The following is a 27,881-nucleotide window of genomic DNA, read 5'->3' as shown; positions in this document are numbered from 1 at the left end:
TCACTGTTTGAGTAGGCCAAATACGTAAAATGGATTGTGCTCCAGATACCTTTCTACTTACTGTATCCTTTATGCTGACTTGTCCAGTAGTTATAAACAACCTTTCACTACATATAGTCTAAGCCATGGTTGACCAAACATTTGGCTGGGCTGGGCCGGGCTGCATAGAGTGAAATGGAATTGTCTTGGGCCGCATATAAAATACATAGTATAACTAATGTATATAAACAATAAACTTCCTTTATTATATTTTTTTATTATTATCTTGTAAGGCCACACTACCAGATGTTCAAGACCGCGTGCAATCCGTGGGCTACAGATTGGACATGCCTGATCTAAACAAAAGCATTCCAGAAACCATTTCTCTTATAGACTACATTACTATCCAAATTGCATTGTGCGCTAGTGAAGGGATCTTGCAGTAGGTTAGTGATGTTGGTTAAAAACAATTATATGATATAGAAGCTTGAACATGTGTGAGTGAGTGTGAGAGGGAGAGGGGGGATGAGAGAGAGAAAGAGAAATTCTCCCAGTATGGGCCTAATTCTGTGTCAGAAATAATTGAACAATAGTTCCACAATACATCTATGCATTAAATTTATTTATTTTATGAGATTTGGAGGCCACCTGATTCCCAAACAACTCTGAATCATTTAACCTTCAAGGACAAGAAACAATGAAATAGAAAATGAGATATGGAAGAAAAACACAACATTCACAAAAACTCTCCATTGTCAAAATAACCTTTAGTGCCTTAACAGTAATCTCATATTCAAATTATATATTAAATATGTGATGACATATGCATACTTAATTCATTATAAGTTAACAAGCGATAGTCACAGTATTCAGAAGAACTAAAATCTCAAGCTTTGAATGCTTGTTGCAAAATGGCCAGAGAAAAATACGTTAAAAATACTGTTCTAAATGGAAAAAAATATTCTTCTTGACTTCTTGATAAATTATATTGACTGTTATTGCTTTTTAATCTGCTATTTGAACTGTTAACATAAGGTGCTTCTAACACTAATTGACATAGATTTGTTACATGTTTTATTCTTTCAGTCCTAGTGGGTCTTTATTGTCCTGTTTGGAGCAGGTTAAAACATACCTGTTGACTGATGGAACATGCAAGTGTGGTTTAGAATGTCCTCTCATCCTTCCTAAGGTAAAATTAGATATTTGAATATACTAAATGAAAAAGTAACATAACTTGAAATGTATTGGGTTTTAAGTACTAACAACTCCCTATCTATTATAAGAAGGTATTATCCTTCCTAATTGAGGTTGATAGATGTTGACGATGAATATAAGTCAGATGCAATTTAAATATTTAAATGTTTTTGAAATTGAACACAAACTGATTTAGGAGGAGAAGGAATGGGTGGAAGGAGAAGTAAGGTATGGGATATCATAAAAAAGTAACGTGACATGATTGGCCAGTAGAATAATGTGCAAAAGCACACCTTTGTCAGATCAGTTTTCTTAGTCGCCGTTCTACAGTGTAGCAGTTCCAAAGTGCCTTTAAAAATAAATAGCTGTACTCTTTTCCACATTTAGAAATAGGGTTTGAAAGAAACAATAGATAAAGGAGAAAAGTATTGATGGTCCAAGACAGAAGAACAAAACCCTGTAGTAAGAAATATTTTTTAAGCTACAATTTAAACAATGTATTAGAAAATTTTGTGGAGAACAATTGGTACTGTGGTTACCTTAATCTTCTGGATCAGATGTGAGCAACAATTCCCATCTTTATCCCCTACCACCACCTCCTTCCATGAGCCAGAGTGGGCAACTCTTCCAGGTTTTCCTTGTTCCCCTGGCAGTGTTTTGTTGTTGTTAATATGTTGAATGGTTGAGTTTTTTGGAGGGTAGAAGAATTATCGTAATGCTTTAAACCAATCGTTTCCGATCTTGACAATTTCCAGATATAAAAAGTTCAAATTTCAAAATTCTCAACAGACAAACTTAGATGGAAATTCTGAGAATTGATATCCCCCATCTTTAAAATATTAAAAGAATCCTTAAAACAGCAGAACATCATCCCACAGATTTTCCAGCACCAAGTCAAAAGGATCTCTTAAGTTCTGTGATAAAGGGTTCATGAGTCATATAATCAGTTACAGGTTGCTCTCCAGGTACTCTAGAAGGGCAGCTCTTTTTTTAAAAATAACATTTTATTTGATGGACCAGTTTTAGAAGAAATTAGATAATGTTTCAGTTGCCGTTGGATCAGTGATCTTAATGAGGACCACTATGTAACATTATGATTCCAACATTATTTTAAGGTATTTAATTTTGACCCTGGAGTTGCTGTAACACAAAGAACAGCTGAAGATGTTAAAGCAGATGAAGATGTCACTAAGCTATGCATCCATAAGCGGAAAATTATTGCTGTGGCTACCCTTCATAAAAGCATGGAAGCACCACATCCCTCATTGGTTCTAACTAGTCCTGGAGGTGGAACAAGTGAGTTCTCTTTCTCATTACAGGGAACGAGGAAATCCAGTACTGATATGCATGTCATTTGCATAAGTAAAGAGGATTTTTTTAAAAATTACAAAGGTTGATAACTTTTTCTATAGGCATGTCCATCTGTTTATGAGAGACATTTATCCAGACTTTGAACTATCTTGTCTTAATCCATTTTAAATTTACCTCCACTTGGAGTGGAATTTAAAATATTACGCATACCAGCTTTATGTGCAAAGGTCTGTGGTTCACTCCCTAGTATTGTAGTTATAGAGAGCTATTTAGATAATACTTTTTTGTAAGGTGCAAAAATGGTTGTTTTGGTTAGAATGATCCTGAGCTATGGTATTAGAGGCTTCGTCTGTAAAAATATTTAGATAAGTAAATCAGTGTGACAGTCCCATATCTTGGCAGAAAGCTGCAATTCTGGGAATTTACTGTGCATGGGAAGTAGCTATGCTATCAGCATTCTTTGAATACAGGTAATCCTTAACAATTATGCAAAGTTAGAATAGAGCTTTAAAAAGGTTACCTAGATTTGTTCCTCATAGGTTCACTCAGCCTTCCATCCTTCTAAGGTGGGTAAAATGAGGATCCAAATTGTGGGGGCAATATGCTGATTCTGTAAACCGCTTAGAGAGGGCTGTAAAGCACTATAAAGCAGTATCTAAGTCTAAGTGCTATTGCTATACTTATGACCATGGTAGCAGCAGTCCCATTATCATGTGATAAAAATTTGGGCACTTATCAATGGTTGAAGCATCCTAGAGTCCCATGAGCACCATACCCAGGGAACTTTGAACAAGCAATTGGGGGAGGCCAGAAGGTGGCAAGAAAGGTAATAAAAGATGGATTTGTTTTAAAGAGTTGCAGACAGATGCTACATTTGCACCTCTGGCATCTCAAAAGTATCCTTGTAATATAATTTGAAGCATGCACAGGCCTAAAAAATCAAACCAATCTTTATTAGAGCCATGGTGGTGCAATGGTTAGAATGCAGTACTACAGGCTAATTCTGCTGACTGCTGACTGCCAAGCATTTTGACAGTTCGATTCCCACTGGCTCAAGGTTGGCTCAGCCTTCCATGCTTCTGAGGTCGATAAAATGAGGAACCAGATTGTTAAGGGCAAAATGCTGGCTCTGTAAGCCACTTAAAGAGAGGGTCACAGGGGTATTGTCATGGCCCTTCTGAGAAGGGGCTCATCATTCCTCAAGCACAAATGGAGAGAAAGAATATCATTGTAGGCCTTCCTGTGCTTTGAGACTTCCAACTATGACAAGTGTCCCATGGGAGAGCATAAAGAATATGGAGGACCCAAGTCATACTGTTATGCTATGTCAAGAGGTAGACAATTAGGTACAATCTGAAATATTTGTAGTATATGTGAAGGAATCCAATTTTAGGTGCTAGTGAAATCCATAGGGAGCCAATTCAGAGTAGTTCAACTTGTACCTGAACAGAATTTTGCTTAGACCAAAAAGTCATATGCATGGTTTCATATAGAAATGTAGGCCCACAGGTGCCATACCGGTATCATTGTGATATTTTTATTTCATATGGGATAAAGGAAGTTATTTGATTTTTCTAGCTGAATTGCACAGTTAACTTTGGTTAGATCTAAAAGTCTAAATAATTGGTTGTATTACCTAGTTCCTACAACATTGAATGCTCCAATTGTCTACTGTAGATACTATAGAAGGGCTGCAAAGATCAATTTTCAATTGATTGAATTTCTGTTCCCAGTTTGCTGCAGTGACATAGGTCTTCCCTGAATTGGGCACATCAGAAATGATGGGCATCAAGGATAGGCATTTCTGAGAACTTTGAAGATTGAAACCATACATTTAGACAAGTATAAAATAGGAAAAATGGTAATAGGGCATATACGGTATACAGTATGTGAACGTCTACCAGAATTCCTGGTTTAAGTAATTTAAATTTTATTATATGAATTATGTAGTTGCGAAATAGTAATTTTTGTGTTTTTTTTCAAATCAGACATAAGTCCAATAGTACCTTCACGAGCAGCAACTCCAAGATCAGTGAGGAATAAGTCACATGAAGGAATAACTAATTCTGTGATGCCAGAATGTAAAACTCCTTTCAAGTTGATGATGGGAGCCTCAAATGCCATGGGTAGGTTATATGTGCAAGAGATGACTGCAAGCCAACAAGAACTTCATTCTGTCTATCCTAGACAGAGATTGGGCAATAATGAACACGGGCAGAAGTCGCCATATCGTGGCAGTCATGGAGGAATGCCTAGTCCAGCGTCATCGGGATCACAAATATATGGAGATGGTTCAATCTCACCTAGGACAGATCCACTTGGAAGTCCAGATGTTTTCACAAGGAATAATTCCAATTTTCATGGAGCACCCAATTCTAGCCCTGTTCACATGAACAGGACCCCTCTATCCCCACCCTCTGTTATGTTACATGGTTCTCCTGTGCAGTCATCTTGTGCAATGGCTGGAAGAACTAATATACCTCTTTCTCCAACTCTGACCACCAAAAGTCCAGTAATGAAAAAACCCATGTGTAATTTTTCAGCTAATATGGAAATGTCGCGAGCAGTGTTTCACCACAAACCACCTCAAGGCCCGCTACCGCCGCCACCACCGCCGCCACCACCTTCTTCATGTATACTTCAGAAAAAGCCATTAACATCAGAAAAGGATCCACTTGGCATTCTTGACCCCATTCCCAGCAAGCCCATGAATCAAAATCCTGTTATAATGAATCCAAGTACTTACCATTCAAATGTCCACTCTCAGGTACCTGTGATGAATGTAAGCATGCCTCCAGCTGTTGTTCCTTTACCAAGTAATCTCCCTTTGCCAACTGTAAAACCTGGTCACACAAACCACGGAAGCCACATGCAAAGAGTTCAGCACTCTGCTTCAACTTCTCTCTCGCCCTCACCAGTAACGTCACCAGTTCATATGATGGGATCTGGAATTGGAAGGATTGAGGCTTCACCCCAAAGATCACGCTCTTCTTCCACATCATCAGATCATGGAAATTTCATGATGCCAGTAGGACCACAGTCATCTTGTACTAATATTAAAGTCCCTCCTCGGTCACCAAGATCAACAATAGGATCTCCTAGACCATCCATGCCATCAAGCCCTTCCATGAAGATCGATGGATTCCACCAATATAAGGACATTCCTAACTCATTGATTGCTGGAATGAGTAACGTGTTGAACCCTTTGGGAAATGCAGCTTTTCCACCTGCGTCTACCGGAAGTGGGTCCGTGAAGAGTCAACCTGGCTTGCTGGGAATGCCTTTAAATCAGATCTTGAATCAGCACAATGCTGCCTCTTTTCCAGCTAGTAGTTTACTCTCAGCAGCAGCCAAAGCACAGCTAGCAAATCAAAATAAACTTGCTGGTAACAATAACAATAACAGCAGTAGCAATTCTGGAATAGTTGCCAGCAATAGCAGCAATGACGGACATAGCACTTTAAACCCCATGTTTCCACCGACCACCAATGTGCTTCTCCCGACGAATGAAGGGCAGAGTGGTCGAGCAGCACTACGAGATAAACTTATGTCTCAACAAAAAGATCCTTTGAGGAAAAGGAAACCCCCAACCACTACAGTGTTGAGTTTGCTTAGGCAGTCTCAATTGGACAGCTCAGTGGGCGTTCCAAAATCCGGCCCTGATTTGATAAGAAAGCAAAACCAGGGTTCATTTCCCATCACATCAATGTCTCAGTTACTTCAGTCCATGAGCTGCCAAAGCTCTCATATGAGCAGCAATAGTATTTCTAGTTGTGGGAGCTCAAATACTGTTTTGCCTTGCTCTGCTAACCAACTACATTTTACCGATACTACTATGAGCTCGAGCACTCTTCCGAATTCACTGGCACAGGATTTACCTTTGAGAGGGGAAAGTATGCACTGCCTGAATTCAAACGCTAATTTTGGCCACTGCACTAGTCCTGGCCCCAATAACCATCTTGCAGGCTTAATAAACCAGATGCAGCCTACTGGAAACTGTGGGGTGCTCAATCAGTCGGGAATGACTTTAGGAAATTCATTACATCTGAATCCAGCTCATCCACGAATCCAAGCACCTTCCACGAAAGTGATACCAAACAGCATTATGAACAGCTGCAATCAAACCAGTCCTGAATCAGGTACGTTACCCTTTTAAATTATGGCGTGCCTCGTCTTTTAATGGGTTGTCTTGGGTTTGTTGGTTTGTACGATGTATTAGCCGCCCATCTTGCCACACAATAAATCTGGACAACTGATAATATTGAAAGATAAAAAAAACTTTATAATTCGTAACAATATAAATATAATATTATAAAACCAACCTAGCTAAAAAAAGATGGGGGGAGGGAATGTGATGAGAGGGAAAAAAGGTGGGATATGTCATTGATCACCCACAGCATGAAGCCTTTTGGTCCAGCATTGAAGGTCCAAACCAACTGGAAGAGCCAGGTTTTTAAGCTCTCCTGGAAGGTCAGGAGGGTTGGAACTGACCTCACTTCAGGAGATAAGATGTTCCAGAAGGCAATGGCAGGTTGGACCTTGCCAGGTGGAATATCTTGACTGATAGGGCCCACAACATGCCTTCTCTACCGGCACGGGTGGGGCAGGCCAATCTTAGCGAGATGAGACTGTCGCTCAAGTAGAAAAGAAGTATTTTAAGAAGAAAGCACAAACATTTCTTCGGCTGTACAAAAAGAAAACATTAACATAACTTGGACCCAGGATACAATCTAAGTAGAAGTCAACATTGTATGGGCAGTGTAATTGGAATTTAAAACGAATTTATAAAGAAATGGAAATATATAGATCATAAATTTTAGTTGTGTAGTCCTGCATAGTCATATTAATTCTTAATCTTTGCTTCCAGATAAGGCGTGTTTATTAGCTGTTTAATTATTAGTCGTGGTAATAGCAACTTATATATCAGAGGAACTGGCAACTACCTAAACCAGTGGTGGCTAACCGTTTTGGGCTCCTGTGCTGAAAATTGTGTGTGTGTGTGTGTGTGCGCGCTCCCATGCCAGCACCCAGAAGGCAATGTGCTCAGCCCCCCAGGCCCCCCTGTGCATGCGCATGTAATTCCCCCCCCCACCACTCCCTTACCTGTACTGCGTGCCTCCCAGCTGATTTTCGGCCTCCCAGAGGCTCGAGGGAAGCCAAAAAATGGGCCCATTTCATCACTTCCAGTATTTCCAAAAATACAGGAAGTGACAAAACAGGCCTGTTTTTCAGCCTCCAAAGGCTGCAGAGGCTTCCCTCGAGCCTCTGGGAGTCTGAAACAAGCCTCCAATGGGCCAAAAATCATCTGGGAGGTACGCATGCACAGTGCAGTTAAGTTTGGCTGGAACTTGCATGACCTCACAAAAGGCTCTGCATGCCACCTATGGGACATGTGCCATAGGTTCGCCATCACAGTCCTAAACAGTATTTTTTTTTCCTGTGGATTTCTTGAGGTGTTGTCTTAAACTGAAAATACAAATATTCCCTGCAATGAACATTATGTTTTAGAAAGCTTTGCCTAAGCTGTTTTTTGGATAGGATAGATATTTATCCTTGCAGCATACTACTTTATAATGCTTGCATAACACAAATTTTTCTGGCCTTTGAAATTTTTAAATATACAGTCAACTGTATGTAAATTGGCTTTTATATAATACTGGAGAAGTATCTATTATCTTTCTACGGATCTTCTCTGTCAACACAGCAGTTCAGAACTGAGAAGCAGAAATAATGTTCATAGGATATTGATACTAATTTTATGCAGGGATGGGATTCTACCGGTTTGGACCATTTCAGTAGAACCGGTTGTTACGATTCTGCGCAGTTCGGAGAACTGGAAAATCATACCCCTGGCTGGCCCCGCCCCTCTCCACTCCCCCCTCCCCTCTCCGCCCAGGCAGTCCTTATGGCGCATGCATGACCTCGTGTGCATGTGCGACATCGCTGACTGCATTCTCCCCCACCCTGCCCAGTCACTCTTTACAGTATTCCATTTCTTTTTCTTCTTGACGATCAGTTGTTCTGACGATCAGCTGTGCCGGTATCCCCTTTACTGTCTTACTGCTTCACTCAGGAGGCTTCCTTGAGGCCCAGGAGGCATGTGGGCATGTGGTGGGGTGCTGTGTGGCCTTCCTCGCAGTCCATTTTTTGCCTCCTGGGCTTCAGGGAAGCCTCCAGGGAGAAAAAATGGCCTCCCAGGAGGCTTCCCTGAGGCCCAGGAGGCAAAAAAAATGGAGGGGGGGGGGTGGTTTGCTGCAAAAAGAAAAAAAAGAAGCAGCAGAAGAAGAAGCCACATCCACAGAACGGGTAGTAAAAATATTTGCATCCCACCCCTGACTTTATGTTTTTCAAACTCAGAATGTATGCTTTTGATGGCCAATTTGCACTGGCATAATTAGCTGAACTTAGTCACATTAGAAATAGAATACTTGAACAGATTAGAAATTATTTAGTTCCATAATAAAAAGAGCTTAGTGGCATTTTTACAGATACACTTTTGAAGGCTTGATGGGATTTGTAGGAGGCAATGACCATTCTTCTAGCCAGCTCAGTCAGTTATCTTCTGATGGTCTTAAAATAGCATTGATTTAATAACAGCTTTGAAGTGATCAGACCTGCAATTATTTACCAACCTTTTAATAATCTATAGAAAAGAACCTTTGCTGAAAATCAAGATATAAGAGAGTTTGGTATAGTGCTTAAGTCACCAGGCAAGAAAGCGGGAAACCGTGAGTTTTAGTCCCGCCTTGAGCATGAAAACCAGCTGGGTGACCTTGAGCCAGTCACTCGCTCACTCACTATAAGCCCAACTCACTTCATAGGGTTGTTATTGTGGGGAAAATAAGAGGAAGGTATATTAGATATGACCTCCACCTTGACATTTGTAAAAATAATAAAGGCAGGATACAAATAAATAAATAAATAAATAAAAATATATTCCTGCCGTTCTTATACTATACACAAGACCAACAGGAAAATCTGGGAGCTGAGGAAGATATTGGTTCTTCTTAAGACACCAATCAGGAGTTGCTTCCAGATCTCTCACAAGCAAAGCCTGCTAGTTTACTGCTTATACTCAAGCTTAGAAGACAAAGATGTTTCCTTGAGGATGGCTATTCCCATGGCGTCATTGCATTCTGGTAGGAGAATTGGGTTTAAAGAATTAAATTCACATTGCTAGACACTTTCTTAGCTACTTTATATCAAAATATGACATTTGCTGGAACTATGATTTATTGAAAGGCATCTTGAGCAATGGTCAATATTAAAGGTTTATATAATAGTTTTAGTATAAAATAAATATCAATAAGTTAATAATTTTCTATTATCCTAATTTGCTAGTATAGTTTCACTCTTTACAACCCTTTTTTATGAACAGGTGCAGGTACGACCAAAAGCATTAACTTATTTCAGATACTGATCAATGTTAAGAAGTCTAATCTGGAAGGTGTTAAAAATCATAGTTTATCTGAGTAGAAATTTAGAAATGTATGGAAACTATTACCATTCAGCTTCACCAATTATGTAAATCCCTTTCATAAAACAGTATAAACCAGAGGTGGGATTCAAATTTCTTAACAACCAGTTCTGTGGGTGTGGCTTTGTGGTCATGTGACTGGCTGGGCTCAGCTTGCTAACTGGGCATGGCTTGGTGCTCATGTGATTGGCTGCGTACAGCTTGTATACAAATATTATAAATATTTATGTAAATTTTGAACTTTTATTTAAAAAAGAGCAACTTTTACCCAAAATCAGGCAAAGCAGGCAGATTGAGTTGCTCACAGAATCACAGATTCATTCAGAAATCTATGTTTCTGCAATTGGCTGCCTGAGTCTGTCACATAAAATTTGATTGCAAGCAAACTCATAAAATTTGCTAGCAAGCAAACTCACAAAATTAACTCACAACACACCATGTATGTAAATATTGAATTCTTTATATAAAAAAGAGCAACTTTACCCAAAATCAGGCAGAGCAGGCAAGCAGATTGAGTTGCTCATAGAATCACAGATTCACTTAGAGATCTGTGTTTCTGTCATCTGCTATCTGAGTCTGCACTGAATAATATAGGCTTCAGACTCAGCTCTGCTTTTAGATTAGCTAGAAAGTAAGAAATCCAACTATTTCCTGCTTTCTAGCTTATCTAAATCTCCTAGCACAGCAGAACAGCTGATGGTCTGGGGGCAAAAAAAAGGAAAAATAGCAACTTAGCAGGCAAGTTTGATGGTGCGCATGCCAGGTAAGGAGTGAGTGGGTGGGACGGGGCCAGCCAGCGGCACGATTTTTCCAGTTGTCCGGCAGGTAGAATCCCATCCTGGTGAGAGTGCGTTTACCTCAGCTGTGACTCCTGGACAGCTGAGAAGTGCTGCGTGAGGGTGCACAGCTTTTGAAAACCCTCTTATGTCCTGCTTTTTCAATCTCAGCTGTACCGCGCAAAGCAGCTGAGGTTGAAAAAGCAGGAAATAAAGGACAGCCAAGAGCGGGCGGGTAGGCCAAACAGAGCAGCAAACACCGAACCAGTTTGGTGTCTGCTGCTCTTCAGAGCTACCGGTTCTATAGAACTGGGCTGAACCAGTAGCATCCCACCCCTGCCTTAAGAAAGTGTTCCTTTTTGAAAACAAGGAAATTGGAAAATTATAGTAAAGTTCAGGTATATCTTTCCTGTTGAGATTTTGATCGGGATATTAGCATTGAGTGGAAATGCATTTGATAAGACTTTCACACTGTCTTTTCCTGTTCCATATAGTCTGTGCAGGGATGTATCAGATTGTTTGCTTCCTTAACCTTTCCCCAGAAAGTATCAACCTTGCTAGTTTTTCTTCTTTTTTGGATTAATTTGATTTAATTTTTCAGTAATAGTCATACTCTCCAATTGGAATTTGATTTGTGCAAAGAATTAAATTTTGTCTGACTTTGGCTTCATTTTCCATAGCTATTTTCCTAAGACTAGAAGAACATAAAACTATGATGAGTGCTTTCTTCACTCAGCAGTTTGCCAATTTTTATTAGCAAATAAAACAAAACACTGCTGACACAAAATTAACCTCCATTTTTATATTTTCATTTAGAGCAAACTTAGTGTTCTATGTTAATACAAATAATTACCTTTCAAAACCATTTTTTTACGTCTCAATTCACTTTTCACAGTAAACAATGGTTATTTTCCATTGTAGGAAGAAAACCATATTAGCTTATAGTGGTCAGAATTCAAGAACCTGGTAGCATCCTTGCTGACTAATACAAATTGCAGTTTACTTTGAGAGATGTACATGCATAAAATTTGGCTTTGAATAAAATGTATTAATCAGAAAAGATGCTATTGGACTCATGAGTTTACATTTCATTTCCAAAGCTATAGGTTACAATGAGTTGTACAAAAATAAAAGCAGGAAATATCTTTCTATCAATCTATTGATTCTATCTCTTTGTGCTTGTCTGTTTTTTCTTGATGCTGATTTTTGGTTGATACAATTTTTATTGATATCATCAGTATTATTTAACACTCCAATATTTTCAAAATAAACGTAACATACTAAATATGCAGTATATGTAAATAAATAAAAATATTGGAAATGGAATAGCTATATGGGCTATTGGCAATGGTCTGTTAATAAGATTTAGCATATTTTTGCAGTATTTGTGTAATGTGTTGTAGTTTAAAGTGATGTTTAAATATAGAAACCCAGTGTAGATTACATCTCAGTCTCATCAATGTTTCAGAAGTCTGAAAATTTCAAAACTGGGATAGGACCATTTACAATGTTTTAAGCTTACAAAAAGAAGAGTGGTATATTAATGCAATTATTATTTTAAAAATTCTATACTGAAATAACTTATATGGGATTTTCAGGGAGATTTGCTAGTAAGCAGAGAAAATTGACCTGTGTTCTTCTTACTCTTCCCCACCCCCATAATCTTGGAAGCATTTATATCTTTAAAGGTTTGACCTAAGTCATGCGGAGTCCTCATTATAATCTAGATGGATAAAACCACATGGTGGCAGTCTTGAAAGAAGAATTCATTTGCTCTGGGCTCTAACCTTCCCCTCTTATCTTTTCATACACTTTTTTTTAATCATTGGTATTTAAATGTGATAACATCTTCTAGTACAGACCTTAGTCTTTGCCTCCAAGCAAACAAATGGAATAGATACTTAATTTTAAGTACATTAATGCAAATTATTTCTCATGTATTGTTTCTTAGAATTGTATTAATAATTAGTTACATACTTTTAAGTATTGGGAGATTTTTGTAAAAAAAAAAGTACTTGTTATCCTTTATCGTTGATCAAGAACCCCTGTTTAGTGTTGTCTTGAATTAGTATGAGTGAGCCTCTAGTCATCTGAGTAGTTACAGCTAAATCCATAGAGCAGAAATAGATATGCTAGTATTTCTTAAATGTTTTGGATGATGAGTTTGATGAAACCTGTCCTTGGCTATGCTGTTTGGAAATTGTAATCCAGTGTGTCTGTGCTGTACTTTCTCCTACCAGGTATGCTATCCTGTGGACTTTTTAAAAGATATGGCACTTCAGCATGTTTTAATACAATTAATTTTGGCTTGGAGTTGCATCATTGTTTCGTGTAACTGGCAGGTTTTTGCCCTAAGATTATGGTTGGAGTCCTAAATATAACTCAACTACTAAAATGATTTTAATCTTTATTTTCCAATTTCAGGAAGGACAGGTCCACCATCATCTACAGCTGTAGCTGGTAGCTGTCAACCTGGGATCACCAAGACAACGTCTGTTCTTCAAGATGGTGTCATTGTCACAACTGCAGTTGGAACGCCACTACATAGCCAACTCCCTCTTGGGAATGACTTTCCTTTTGTTGGTCCTGAGCACCCTCTGCATTTTCCACAGAACAGCGCTTCAAGCAACAGTCTTCCGCACTCTTTGAATCCTAACCTCTTTAGTTCGCTACCTATCTCTTTGCCAGTGAATCAGCAACACCTCCTTAACCAGAATCTATTAAATATACTTCAGCCTTCAACAGGAGAAGGCAAGTCTGAGGTCAACCTCAATCCTTTAGGTTTTCTCAACCCAAATGTAAATGCCGCTTTAGCTTTGCTCTCCGGTGAAGTGGATGGGCAGGTGCTACAACCTGTCCATGTTCAGCTGCTAGCAGCTCTTCTTCAAAACCAAGCCCAAACATCTGCCATGTTCCCTTTAGCATCTTTCAATCTGTCCATCTCAGACCTCTTACAGCAACAACAAAATGGTACCGTGCCCTCAGTAACACAGATGACAGCCCCACTGCCAGACCAATTGCTTAGCAGTCAGTCAGATACCAACAGAGCTGAGACCCTGTTAACCAACCCCCTGGGAAACTCTTTCCCAAGCTTTCCAAGCACAGACACTGCTTCAAATCCCCTGCTCCTCCCAGCTGCCACTGGGGCCTCAGGATTCATGACCTTGAATCCCCAGCTGTTGGGAGGTGTTTTGAACTCTACATCGGGCAGCACTGCTAACCATCCAGAGGTTTCCATAGCAATCTCCTCCCAGGCTACCACTGGCACAGCCACTACATCATCAGCAGTGGCAGCACTGTCTGTCTCAACCCTTGGTGGGACAGCAGTGGTGTCAATGGCAGAAACATTGCTGAGCATATCTAATAATGCTGGGAATACATCTGGTCCAGCTAAACTCAACAATAACTCTGTGGTGCCACAGCTACTTAACCCTCTACTGGGGACAGGTCTACTTGGTAAGTTAAATATTTTCATAGATTTTGAAAGGAAAAAGCGGTGGTGGGGGGAGCTTCTATTTTCTACTTTTTTAAGGAGGAAAAAAAAATTCCATTTCATTGCACTTTTTTTCCCCTAAAAGGTTTATGTTTGTGTGAATCTGTTTGACCAATCCAGTGAAAGAACACAAATAAAATTTAGAACAAATGTTAAATAGCATTTTAAAACCTTTTGTTTAGAAAGTCAGGTGTTTGTCTCAATTCAGTCAGCCAATTGGAATGGATTTTGTTTTATTTTTTTTTCAAAATTCATACTGCACAGTTGCTTCTTGGGGATGCAGCATTTTATTTAAAATACCCAAGGCATCACAGGGTTGTATGAGTAGCTGTGCAATGGATGAAAAAAAAATTCCATGTCCATAGAATTTAAAATATGCCAATGTAGCTAATCCCTAGATTCCATTGCAGCAACATATATAAACCAGACCAGATTCAAGGTAACAAGCTACCTTTCAGCTTAAGTTCATACGGTCAGGCTTTGGGGGTGGGGGTGGGGGGGTGTTCATTTTTTATATAGCTTAGAAACTACCAGTTTCTAAATAATCTGATTTCCAAGTCACATATTTAAGGTTTCAGTCCTGAATACATTCAGTAGAATATAAGCCTCAGTAAACATTTAAGTATTATAGTATAACTCTGGGAGAGTATTGTACTCTTCCACTGAATTCAGGAACATGATTTGTATATGAGGATTTTCACATTTGTTGGGAGAACCATTTATTAGATTACAGTTATACAATGGACAATTTAATTGTATGAAGTGGGCTAAGAAACTGCCAAATTGTTGAATTTCCTTTAGGAATATTCCTGAATATTTTGTGTCTGTGCATGTTGAGCTGTTGGATTTCAGAAATAAACCATAGGAAAGAAGTTAGATAAAGCAGCATTTCACTAAACATAGGTCTAACTTACTAACAATTCATAATAAAAAATGAATTAGTTCCAGCAAATATAAATACCAGACTATTTATATTAACTATAATCTGCATATAGTCTTTCATTCTGCAATCTTCTTATTATGCTATAATTCCAAGTCCTTCCACTCCCCCCTTCATGTCTCTTGCAAAGCCAGTTCCGTTTTATAAAAGCTTTCGATCTAGGTCCTAAAAGTCTGCTTAAATATGTATGTGTTAAATATATATGTGAATAAAACTTCTGGCTTGTGTAGGCTATTTTTCATGATTTTAGCAAACTCAAAAAGTATTAAAGTAGATATAATAGATGCAGATATACAAATATAGATACACACATATATAAAAGTTTATTACAAAGAGAGAGCTATAAGTTCCCATTGTAGAATATGTTTTTTAAATATTATGAAAGTTATTAGCAATTAAAGGAACAGATTTCTTAACAAATGTGTGAACAAGTTTCATAAATTAGATAGCATTAGATATATTACACCTTCACAGTTCACAGAAAATGGGTAAGGATAATGTTTAGATTAATCAAGCTGTAGTACCTCCTTTGCGCAAAACATTTAAACTACACCGGATGGCTTCAAACATCACACTAAGCCAAAAAGAAAAAACCACACATTATGCTTAGCAAGCCTATATGTTGCTATATATAAATTCATCGAAAGGAGAAATCAGAGAATTTATAGTAGACAGGTGTCAGGTGGCTGTAATAGGAAAAAGAACATTCTAAAATCACCAAAGTCCAGTAAAAAGCTGCAAGGAAAAATATTTCATTCTGTGTCTTTGCTGCTAAATGGAAAAAAAAAAACATGACTTGGATGACACACGTGCTTATTCTGGGGAGAATTACTGAATTAAATATTCGTGTGTTTGGAATTGCAGGTGATGTGCCCTCCATAAACACTACTCTTAATAACCATCAGCTCACTCATCTACAGTCATTGTTCAACAACAATCAGATGTTTCCATCAAATCAGCAACAGCAGCTTCTCCAAGGTTATCAGAATCTCCAAGGCTTCCAAGGACAGCTTCCTATTCCCGGACCTCCTAACAACCCAAATCCTATGGCTTGTCTGTTCCAGAATTTTCAGGTAGAAGTTGGCTTGTTTCTCAGGGATCCATGTAAAAAATAATACAAGCGGCTATTACATTTTAATATTTATGTGGATTTTATCATAAAGCAAATATATGGGATCCATTTTATCATATCAAAATTAGGCATGGTTCTCAAAATGTTTGACTGTGAGCATGTCTGTTTCAGGTGTTAAACTGAAAGCAATGTTGTTTTTTTACATGGAGAAATGAAATTGAATAAATGTGGTATAATCATTATATTTCAGCATGAGAGTTGTAAATGCATGTTTACAGAAATTTTCCTTACTCGGACAACGTTATCATCCTCTGAGTTGAAAAATTAAGCCAGTTTTACACATCATTTGTATTTCTTCTTTTATTAAAATATTGCTGAATTGAAAACCTAGGAAAAAATAATTTAGACAATGACAAGAAAAGCTTTGTTCAGCATGATGAATAGAATATATATTTTACTAGTTTGCAAAAAAAAATCATTGCTTTCCATCTATTTTTATTCCCAGCTGCTTTTTAATACATTTATTTCATTCTGTAGGAATTATGCATATATCTAAACTAGTCATTGTTTATTTATTAACAACTTATTTCTGAGCTAAATTCAGTGTACCAGGCTTAAGCTTTAAACTCTTAACTATTTGGAACTTGTATTTTGGAAGGAACTCCTAAATTTCTTTGAGGATAGTGGAAACTCGTGACTAGTCTCAAAAACCATGGTCCCAAAATTTACATTATTAAATAGCATAAGATATTTTCAAACTGGGCTCTGCAGTCTACTTTTATTTGGCTTGTTCAGTTTCCTTTTTTTAACTCTCTTTTTTATAACAACAGTAAAAGACAAATTATAAATAATGTCAATGAATACATAAATAGATGCTTGATAGCAAAAGAGAGCTTCCATCTTACTCTGTTCTTCTTTCTTTATTGCTCTCTCCTCTCTCTACACACATGCAAACACATACACATACCGTATATATACACACATAAGTTCAGCTGACAAACAAATATTCAAAAGAAAGCTTTGGATTGAAAAAAAGCAATTCTGAAACTTTTGTTTGAGGCCACAGATGTTTATATCGCCAAAGAAAAATGTAAACCACAGCTGAGAAAATGCAGTTGGCATTAATAACACCGGACAGCCTTCCCCCCCAAAAGTTTCGCTTCCTGAAAAAATTCTGGTGATTATTCAAACTGAACACAGGTATAATTTCAAAATGACTTAGAAATATTACATTAACTTTTAATAACTATAATGTCTTTAATCGCATGTTTCTGACACACTGCCTGAGTTCAACAGGGTCCAAAAAAGTTTTGATGATGATTTTTGTTTGTATGCAGTCTCTGATGCATCTTATTGTAGTTTCCAACAATAGTTAGCCAGCATTGATGAATTCTAATTTCCCTAATACTATTTTTTTCCATTACGGCAATGTCTTGGTGAAACTTTTCACCATGTTCATCACTGACTGCATCTAGATTTTCATGAAAGAAGTCCAAGTATGAATGCAGAAAATGAATCCTTTAGTGGCACATTGCTCTTCATGGTCTTGTGTGCTGTAAGAAATTTATCAACCAGCTGAATGTGGTTTGGTACCCTGTAGTTGCTGAAAAAATGCTCAACGACATCCTTCAATTCTTTCTAGGTGATTTGCTATAGATTTTCTCTGGCCCCACTAACAGGCCTTCAAACCTTTTGTCATTGATAATGTATCTGATTTGTGGACCAGTTAAAATACCTTTTCTAATCTTAGCATCAGTTATTCTTGGAAACCTTCACTTTGTTCATTGCTTTCACAAAATTTTTCATTCGTCGTGAAATTTGTTTTGTGAAGCAGAGACAACAATATCTTTATCAAGTCAACAGGTGACTCATGAGCCATGTTTTTCTGTTGTGGAATCAAATTCCTTCAGAGTAGCCATTTCTTTTTAATGTAATGCGACTTTTTTACACAGCTGTTTGCCTGTGTAGCAACAATACTTGGTACGTATCCAAGATATATTCCAAACAGCAGAACCACTATTTTTACATCACCAACATTATTTATTTATTAAATTTGTTACATGCTCATCACAGGGTAATTCTAGGCAGCTTACAATATTAAAAAGATAAAACTATACAACACCTATAAACAATGCAAATAAAACACTATAAAAATACAAAAACTTGTGTTCCACTTGTACTTAATGTACTGGATGTACGTCAACAACCAATTCCATGGTTTTTTGTTCTGGGTTTTTTTTTCATGAGTACAGTAAAACCAACAGGTACTGAATGTTGCCATTGTATAACAACAAAAGATTTATATAAACAGTATGTGATACGTTAAATTACAGATTATTTTTGTAATTAACAGCCAAAAATCTATAAGATTTTAAGAACGCTCAAAAGGATTCAGGAAGCAGTGTAATAATAGAATCTTCATAAATAAATGTAAAAAAGGATGAGTTCACAACTGTAAATTGTAATAAAATATGGAGGCTATGAACATGAGTTATTAAGGAATAGGAGGGAAATCCCCGCATATATGAAGCATCAGTCCCTGGGATTACATGATAGCTGCAGAAGTACAAGAATCTTTTTTTGTAATTTTAGGAAGACATAGTTGCTTTAAAGAGTTGCAGAGAAGTGCTGCGCTTCTGCTCCTGTATTCCTAAACAGACCTGCTTTGATTTGTTTCTGAAGTACTATACTCGCAGCCTTGAGAATTAGATGTATACAAAATGTATTCCTGAAATGTACGTTTTCCCCTGATCAAAGTATACATTTTTCAAAGTATATCATTCAATCCAAGAAGCATATTTTTATCAGAGGAAAAAAAGAATGTTTCGAATTTTTCTGAGCTAATCAACCAAGGGATATGGGAAGGGCATGTATCAAATGAAAGCAACCAGAAAATGGTATTTAATTGAGATTCAAATTTAAAAGTCCAGGGATGGATCACTCTTGTTTAGTTAGGAGATGTATCCTGCAATCTAAGTTGTACAAGTGCGAAAAAACTTTTGTAAATATTGTAGATCACACTAAGGTAATGTTACTTTTAATTGTATTCTTCCTTTGCAGATACATACTTGAGAAAGGGATGAGTACCCCCATGGTTGCTTTAGCCTCTGTTTTTAACTGTTAGCAACTTTCCTTGTCTTAAGGCAGCCTCTAATTTTATTTTTCTATGATTTTTAAAGGTGAGGATGCAGGAAGAGGCCGCTTTTCTGAACAAGAGAATTATCTCTCAAATAGGGATGCCACCAGTTCCTGAAAGTTCCAGTGCAGCAATTCCTCCTTTTCAAGATGCTGTATGCAATTTACAACAAAGGACAGAACCATCTGTAGGACAACAGGCAAAGGACATCGGTTTAGCTGCCCAGAGTGATGGTTCAGTTGATGCCATCTACAAAGCAGTGGTAGATGCTGCAGGCAAGGGGATGCAAGTAGTAATCACAACCGCGGTTAACAGTACAACACAAATGAGCCCTATTCCAGCTCTGAGTGCCATGAGTGCCTTTACAGCCTCAATTGGTGATCCATTAAACCTTTCCAGTGCTGTCAATGCAGTAATACATGGACGGAATATTGGCATTTCTGATCATGAAGATAGAGTAAGGAACATTAGGGGGACACGGTTATTGAAGAATTCGGAACACCTTAAAAATTCCAGCGACGGGGATAGTTTGGAATATTATAAACCAACAGGTTGCAACACACCAAAAAAACAGTGGGAAGGGGAGCAGAGCCCTGGAGGGGAGATGAATCGATGGAAATGCGAGGAGGTTTTAGATCATTCATCCCACATCCTCAGTAGTCCTTGCCATGAAAGGCCCAACAATATTTCCACATTGCCATTAGTCCAAGGCAAGCAACATCCAGTATTATTACCCCAGCGAAATTGTCACGGCGATAAGATGGTGGAGGAGAACTTCAGGTATAGCAATTACAAAAGAACTATGATGAGTTTTAAAGAGAGACTCGAGAACACTGTGGAACGATGCGCGCACATCAATGGAAACCGGCCTCAACAGAGCAGAGGGTTTGGAGAGCTGCTGAATCCTTCTAAGCAAGACCTAGGCGTGGAAGAACAGTCTCCCAGTTCCTCCAATAGTTTTGAAAGTTCTCTGATTAAAGACTACATCCATTACAATGGAGACTTTAATGCCAAAAGCATTAATGGGTGTGTGCCTAGTCCTTCAGATGCTAAAAGCATCAGTAGCGAAGATGACCTAAGGAATCCTGATTCCCCATCTTCAAACGAGTTGATACATTACAGACCAAGGACGTTTAATGTTGGGGACTTGGTCTGGAGCCAAATTAAAGGACTGTCGTCTTGGCCTGGTAAATTAGTGAGAGAAGATGACGTTCACAACTCATGTCAACAAAGCACTGAGGATGGGAAGGTACATTTATACATATGTATACCTATATTTATATATTGACAAAAGCATGACATGATCGAGATTTGTAGTTACTTTTGTTTTTTTTAGAAAGGGTGAGAAAAGGTATTGATTGCATTTTTCAATTTGCATCCCTATCTCTTGTCTATAATTTTTAAAAGGCATTATTGCTTTGTATTAGCACTTCTCAGCCTTAAGAATAGCTCAGGCATAGGACTGTCTTTTTTTTTAAAAAAACGCATAAATTAGGAGACTAACGTACATTCTACTGGAACAAAAACGAGTCTCCATTCTGTACGCTCACATTAGGTTACACTATTTTGATGCCATTTGAATATAGTGTAATGCTTAGATGACATTTTTATTTGTCTTTCTAAATCAAATATTTAGGATTTCGTTCCATTTATTATTATAAACAAAAATGTTGCAAAGGTTCATAGGGAGGCAGGGTTTTCAGAAAGGATTGCTGTACCTATTAGAAACCTGTGTCTGGTTCAAATAGCAGGAGGGTATTTTCAAAACACACTCCTGCTATTGGAAGCCTGCTTTTCTGACAAGTGGATAGCACCCTTTTTCAGCATTGCTCCCAAACTGTGAAATACATCCTTTTTCTCCGCATTTTCTCTCCCTCTGGAGCCATGAACTCTTAAAGCTGAGATAAAATAAGTCAAACTATCCTAAGCAGGATAAAAAAAAATCCCTAATTTAAATTCTTGATGCAGACTCCCAAAACATTAATAGCAGGAAAGTCATCCCATTGTTTTACCCCTTAAACAACTTGAAAGCTGGATCAAGAGATGCTCTATGGTCACTAAAGAGAATAGGACAAAAACTGCCTTTGCAAGGCAAATCATTTCTACTCTGGTTGTAACGTTTGTACATATGCACCCTGTGAATTCCTACTAAGACCTAGTGTTTCTTACCAAGAGGCAAACTTTACTTTCAGAAGTTGAGAACCCTCAAGACTGACTAATGAAACAGATTAGAAAGTGTAATTATCATGATAATAAGGGATGATACCAGACCTCAGAAGGTGCTTTATTACATGTTAACCCCAAGGTTCAAATTATCCCCCACTCATTATTCAGTGTCCAGCTTAAATTCACAGGTTCTCTTCTACTTCTGGTGTATTTTTCATTATTTGCCATTTCACAATAGCAGTTCTTGCTCAGCGCACGTACACACATTAATACCACTATTTCAAACACATTACCATTTCAATTCCATCTGTTTCGGTAACATTTGGAGATGTTCCAACCTGGTTCATTTTCAGGAATGATGATGATCATCATCATCATACCATCATATCCTTCATTTTATACATCTCAAAGTAGCATACAATGCTCCTGCCTTCTATTTTTCCCAACAAGCCTGAGAGAATGATGGCTTGAGAGACAGCTCAATTGACCCAGAGCCATCCGGCTAGCTTTCATGTCTAAGGAGGACTAGAATTTACAAATCTCCCAGTTTATTATGAACCACAGTAAACTGGCTCACCATTTGGAAAACATAATGTTTATGGAGTACAAGAGGTATTAGAGGCCACTCATCTATACCACCAATCTATTCGGTAGTGATATAAACTTCTTAGATGTTTATTAAAGACAACATTCTATTCAGTATATAAGTATCCTAAACATTAGTTTAAGCAAATTTAATGAAAGTCTTCAGTTCAGGGTTAACAGGTATTGAATGTTAGAATAGATTGCATAGAAACTGTTTTAAAGGAAATGTTTATATAAAAACTTTTACTAACAGTTTTCTGGTTTTGCATGATACATACAACATGCTTGATTTCTTACCATTTCGCTCAGTTTCCCTACTTATTTCATCACCTAACGTAAAGAAATTCAAATCTAAAACCTTTTTAGTGTGAGATGATATCAAAAGTTAACATTTTCAGAGCATCATTGGCGGTCAATCATTTCTCCAAAAACTTGGCAAAAAAATCAGATAGTCCAAATGACTGTAGAAGAAGGAGTGGCAGAACTTGCAAGCAGAGTTTTTTGTTTGTTCGTTTGTTTACAAAATTTATTGACTGCCCATCTTATCACAGGGTAACTGAGTTAAAAGAGGGATCAGGTATAGCCACAAGCAAATTAAGTCTAATCTCCCTTGAATTCCATTGACTCTTATCTAACCCCAAGTAGGTGCTAACTGTGAGTTGAGAAGATTCCTGTGTTTAGGCATGATTAGTAATAAATCAGTTTAATTGGACCTCTACATGTGAACCTGAACTTTTGTATCTGATATTAATTTTCTCAACTAGCCATTAACATCTGTTTGGATTCAAGAGGGTGTTGGACTTTGCTTGCTTATGGCTACATAGTGATTCTAGGCTGATCCATCTTTTAACTCTGCCCCCAAAGTCTACCACACCTCCCACAATAACTTTCCAACAGAAATATAAACTGAAGGAGATTTAAGTAAATAAAGTTTTTTATATTGTAAGGAAAAAATGGTAAGCTGAATTTCATGTTGGCCAGGAACTAAAAAAAACCAAGACTTTACCTGTATGCGTTGATCACTTATGAACAGTACCAAATAGTAATTTTAAATAATTTAAATGGTAACAATTCTGACATTTAGTTGAGAGTCATTATATTAATTATATTATGACATTACAAATAATGAACCATGTACGTATAGCATTATTATACGATATCTTGTATAAAAATGCATCAAAAATTTTCTTGTTACTTTTAATCAAATTCTACATATTAACTGCATAACCACAAAATACATTTACTAAGATATATTGAGCCAGTACGCATTTGTGTAATATTTGTTTCAGGAATTAATGTTCATTTACAATTCTGGCTTTTATACCTATAAAGATTAATAAACTAATATAGCTGACACTAATAATTAACTAATATAGCTGACACCAGTGGTGGCATGGATAGATTCAGTGTCTTAAGACTTCTACCTTGCTGACAAAAGGCAACAGGTTATGATTATGTCTCTTTAAAAATTTCCACGGAATCTTTAATACACCATGATAGAGCATGGAATCCTTGGTGTTCTCTGAGCTTGGTTGTTTGCTTGCAGATGTTTCATTACCCAACTAAGAAACATCATCAGTGATAGACCAATTGTTTTCAGTAAATATTGAGAATACCTAATAAGTTTAATAACAAAATGTATTTATTGATTACATAAATTTATATGACACTAATTTATTCTAAAGTTTAGGCTTTCCACAGTCAACAAAATAACATACAGATTAAAAACATAATATTATCTCAGCCCAAGCCACTCAGAGTCTCCTCGATCCATAAGATGGGCAGCATACAAATTTAATAAGAAATAAATATGTAAACTATTAGGTGCCATGCAGCAGCAGAGGCTTCCAGTCATCCCCTACAGTGAAGGTACTTTGGAAGGGCTATGTTTTAGCTTTATTCCAAATGTCAGTGAGGGTGTAGACAGTTTGATTTTGGGAGGATAGCCTATTTCAGAATGAGGCACTGTAAACAAGAAGTCCTGCTTACTAGCAATACCCATTCTCTTCCCAAAGGGAGGGATCTGTAGCACGGCCTTTCAGCACAAATGTTTGGGATGGGTAGATTCAATCTTCATCAGACAGTCTCCAAGGTAATGAAGACCAAAGCCATAAAAGGTAATAGTCAGCACTTTAAATTGGATTGGGAAACCTATTGCATTGGGTTATTCTACTAAATTCTACTCTGTGGTTAATATGTAGACTGCCACATCCTGTACCAATTGCATCTTGCAAAAAAAAAAAATAACCTCAGGTATGGTGAATTGCAGTAATCTAAGAAAAAATTGAAAATTATGGGAGTTTCTGTTATAGAATCTGATGGTCTAGGAATCGCTGCAATAGATATCCCAGCTGAAGTTGGGGAAGAGTTATCATCCTCATGGTTTCCAGTTGCTGATCTAGAAAAAGTTATAAAGATAGGAGTTGCTCCAGATTGCAGACTTGCTACTCCAGTGATAGTTGCATCTATCCAAAACAATGAGCACTCCTAAAACAATGAGCTTTCTGCATTAATACATCTTGTTGGGATTGATCTTGAGGCTTTTTTCCCTCAGAGTCTACTGGGTCAACAGCCACAGCCTTAATTATACCAGCTGGTATAGAAGTGTAAAACTGGGTACCTTCATCATCCTTATATACTATACAAATCGATGGATTTGTTCCTGCTGCAAGTCATCCACAAGAACAACAATACAGTTTCTGTTCCATGACAAGGCCTGAATCTAGACTGAAAGACATTGAGATAATCCAATTTATGCAGAGCCTTCATAATTGCTGTCACACTGTCTTCTCAACAACCTTCCCCAAAAGAAGAAATTATGATAGCAATAGTTTTTGAAAATAGTTGAGTCACGGGATGGCCTTTTGAAGACTGGGTACATTACTACCTTTTCAGAACTGGGAGTATCGCTCTATTCCTCATTCACTGCTTCTCTGTACCCTACCTCTCCTTCCCTCCCTGCCAGCTTGAACCAAGGCAGATATGGATATAACCCATGCACTTACACACACACATCCCACCCCCAGACATGAATTTTCTGGGGAAGCTGGCAGAGAAGATTGCAAATGGCGATCACATCATCACGAAGTCAAGGACCACCTGTAGTAACTTTTGAATTTCCCAGCAAAGGTTTTCATTTGCACTTTTTGTAATAAGCTATGTCCACAATCCCTCAGAAGGTCCTGGAATACAAAGTAAAAGTTATCAGTGCAGCCTCGCAAACTCTACTGTATTAAAGTTAGAGGAAGAAACGCTGAACACGGAATTGCAAGCAGTTAACGTGGTGTAGATATTAAAAATGGAAATTCTGTGCTTCACTTCTGCAATTGCTTTTAATGAACTTCTTGGGAGTATTGATGTTGTAATGGTTCATGCATTCATAAAATGTATACATTAGCGATTATTGGAATAAAAAGCTATTGTTGAAATGAAAATGTAGAAAAACCAAAACCCTTCACCAAAGTAATATAGGATGTCATCAAACCAAAGTAATAAAGGATGTAATAATAGCATTGTTTCATACTTTAAATGTTAATTTAGATGTTTATTATAAGTGAAATGTTAATTTAGATGTTTTTTGTTAGTGAAATGAACTGTGAAGTTTTTTTAATGCTATTTGAAAAACAAAGTTATTTATACATAATAATTGTAATGTCATTTGTACATATAGCTATAGAAAACAGCTCAAGCATTTACCAAGTTCAGTTAGAAACAGGATTTACTAAAAACCCTCTGCTACTGAAATATATAATTTTTATCACTTCAATGCAGCTGAAATCTCTTTATGTTGCCCAATTTGTAGCTTTGTTGTTAATTACAGTGAACCAAATTGTATTCTGCAGTAGTGGTGCCAAAACAAAATTTATATTCACTGTTTTAATAATTAACAATATTAAGACAATGGATTATTGTCTGAGAAGATACTTCCTTTGCTTCTTATTTAAAAACCATATGGAGGGGCCTAGTCTTGCTGTTAGGCTTTGGTTGGCCCCTCAGAATCCAAAGAAAGCTCTTACCAAGGCAAACGGAACATTGCTATTGGTCCATTACAATTGTCCTAAAAAAAATGTATTCTTTTCCTTATGAGAGTTGTTTCCCAAAGCAAATATTTGTTATTATTGAGGGATGAAGCTTTGGGAAATACCACAATAGGTGTTATAGGTAAACTGGCTTGGGGCTGTACTCCCATAATCTTATCATCATCATCTTTTAACAACCCCATTGTCATGCCCCTGGTGGAGACTGACTCTGAGGGAGAAGAGGAACAGCCGACAGGGAGTGGAAATGTGGCTCCGGAGGTTGTGGAGGAGGCTGGGGAAGGGTAGAGGCTGGCTGAGCAGTCGAGTAGGACCCAGGCCCATCCCCTATCCATCCTAGGGCACGCAGGGAGGAGAAGATAAGGCAGAGATGTGGTCTATTCGGGAGGAGAGGGCCTTGATCCTCTTCATGGGCTGCAGGTGTGACAAGAGTTTGAATAAGAGTTTGGACCTGTGTGCTGGCGAACACTGGAAACAAAGTGTGTAAATATCTCTAATTTATAATTCCTCTCTGAGTTTGGTGTCCTTCCCAGTTGTGTTATCTGTGGACATCCTCCAGCCCTTATCTTGCCTGGTTTGTGTTGCTTTTTTTCCTTCTCCATGTAACTGTTTGTGTGGGAGTTTTTTTGTCTTCCGTCAAAGATATTCAGAGCTTGGAAGCAAAGTGAAGGAATAAAAGGGGCTTCACCTGTTTTCTGTGACTGTGTTTGTTTTGTAACCCACCCTGAGTCATCACATCCATAATCCCTTGCGGGGTGGAGTCTAGGCAACTGAATGGAGCTAGCAAAATATTTAATGGCCGGATGCCCTTCCTGTCACCAATGCAGAATTTTATTCAGCAGATATATTCTCATTGTGCCCAGAGAGAGAAATATCTGCCTCTATCTAGGGTTGAACTCACAGCCTCCTGATTGTGAGGCAAGAGCTCCACCTCTAGGCCACTGCAATCTTCTGCCCCAATGCATACAACTGTGATTTTTTTCTTTGGGGGGGCAGTTGCTACTGTGCTGCTAACCTTATAATGGCATATAAACAACAAGTTTGCCTTACGTTTGAACTAAAAAAATTTCCACTGCAGAAATTGAATGTTGGACTTTATGAGTGGGTGAATTTCAAATACAGGTAGTTCTCAACTTAAGAACCATTTGTTTAGCCCACAAAGCTACAACAGCATTGAAAAAAGTGACTTAAGACCAGTCTTTGCATTTACAGCCATTGCCATGTCCCTGCAGTCATGTAATCGTAATACGGGCACTTGGCAACTGGCATGCACTTACAACAGTTGCTGCATCCTGAAGTTACATGGTTATTATTTGTGATCTGGAAGGGGGTTTCCATCAAACGAAATGAGTAGGGGAAGCCAGATTTGTTTAATGACTACTTAGTTCTCTCAATGACCATATCAAAAAGATCATAAAATCAGATGCGGTCACGTGGTTTATTTAAACATTGCGTCCCTTAGCAACAAAAGTTCCAATTGTGATTGTAAGGACCATGTGTATTCCTATTCATTGTGTATGTTTTCAATATTCATCTTGAAATACTTAAGATCTCATACAATTTGGTAAGAGATATTACTTTATTATTATTTTTTCATGCAGTGACAACTAGATTATGTTTTATGGATCAGCTTAGTAAAGGTAGTGTAATTTTTATCTTAAAGACATCCAAAAATTACTGCATATCTATTTAAACATCTCCAGACCACCCACTTC

General features: G+C 37.7%; 1 protein-coding gene across 5 annotated transcripts in view; it reads left to right on the top strand.

The window, feature by feature from the left end:
- MBD5 (methyl-CpG binding domain protein 5) overlaps window positions 1–27,881 on the top strand; it is a 158,056-nt gene that overhangs the window by 116,256 nt on the left and 13,919 nt on the right. For 4 of the 5 annotated variants that reach the window (XM_026697236.2, XM_087920273.1, XM_087920274.1 and 1 more), the window contains 6 exons: window positions 1,066–1,168; window positions 2,289–2,469; window positions 4,473–6,623; window positions 13,162–14,193; window positions 16,035–16,243; window positions 19,422–20,627. In XM_026697236.2, coding sequence (XP_026553021.2) covers window positions 1,066–1,168; window positions 2,289–2,469; window positions 4,473–6,623; window positions 13,162–14,193; window positions 16,035–16,243; window positions 19,422–20,627 — 4,882 coding nt within the window. The remainder of the gene's footprint in view (window positions 1–1,065; window positions 1,169–2,288; window positions 2,470–4,472; window positions 6,624–13,161; window positions 14,194–16,034; window positions 16,244–19,421; window positions 20,628–27,881) is intronic. The other variant, XM_026697237.2, reaches the window with a different exon arrangement.

Source organism: Pseudonaja textilis, chromosome 1 (assembly GCF_049901715.1).
Source record: "Pseudonaja textilis isolate UNSWEBS1 chromosome 1, rPseTex1.2, whole genome shotgun sequence".
Lineage (NCBI taxonomy): Eukaryota > Metazoa > Chordata > Lepidosauria > Squamata > Elapidae > Pseudonaja > Pseudonaja textilis.
The sequence above is the reverse complement of the archived record's forward strand: the minus strand, read 5'-3'. Positions and strand labels throughout refer to the sequence as shown.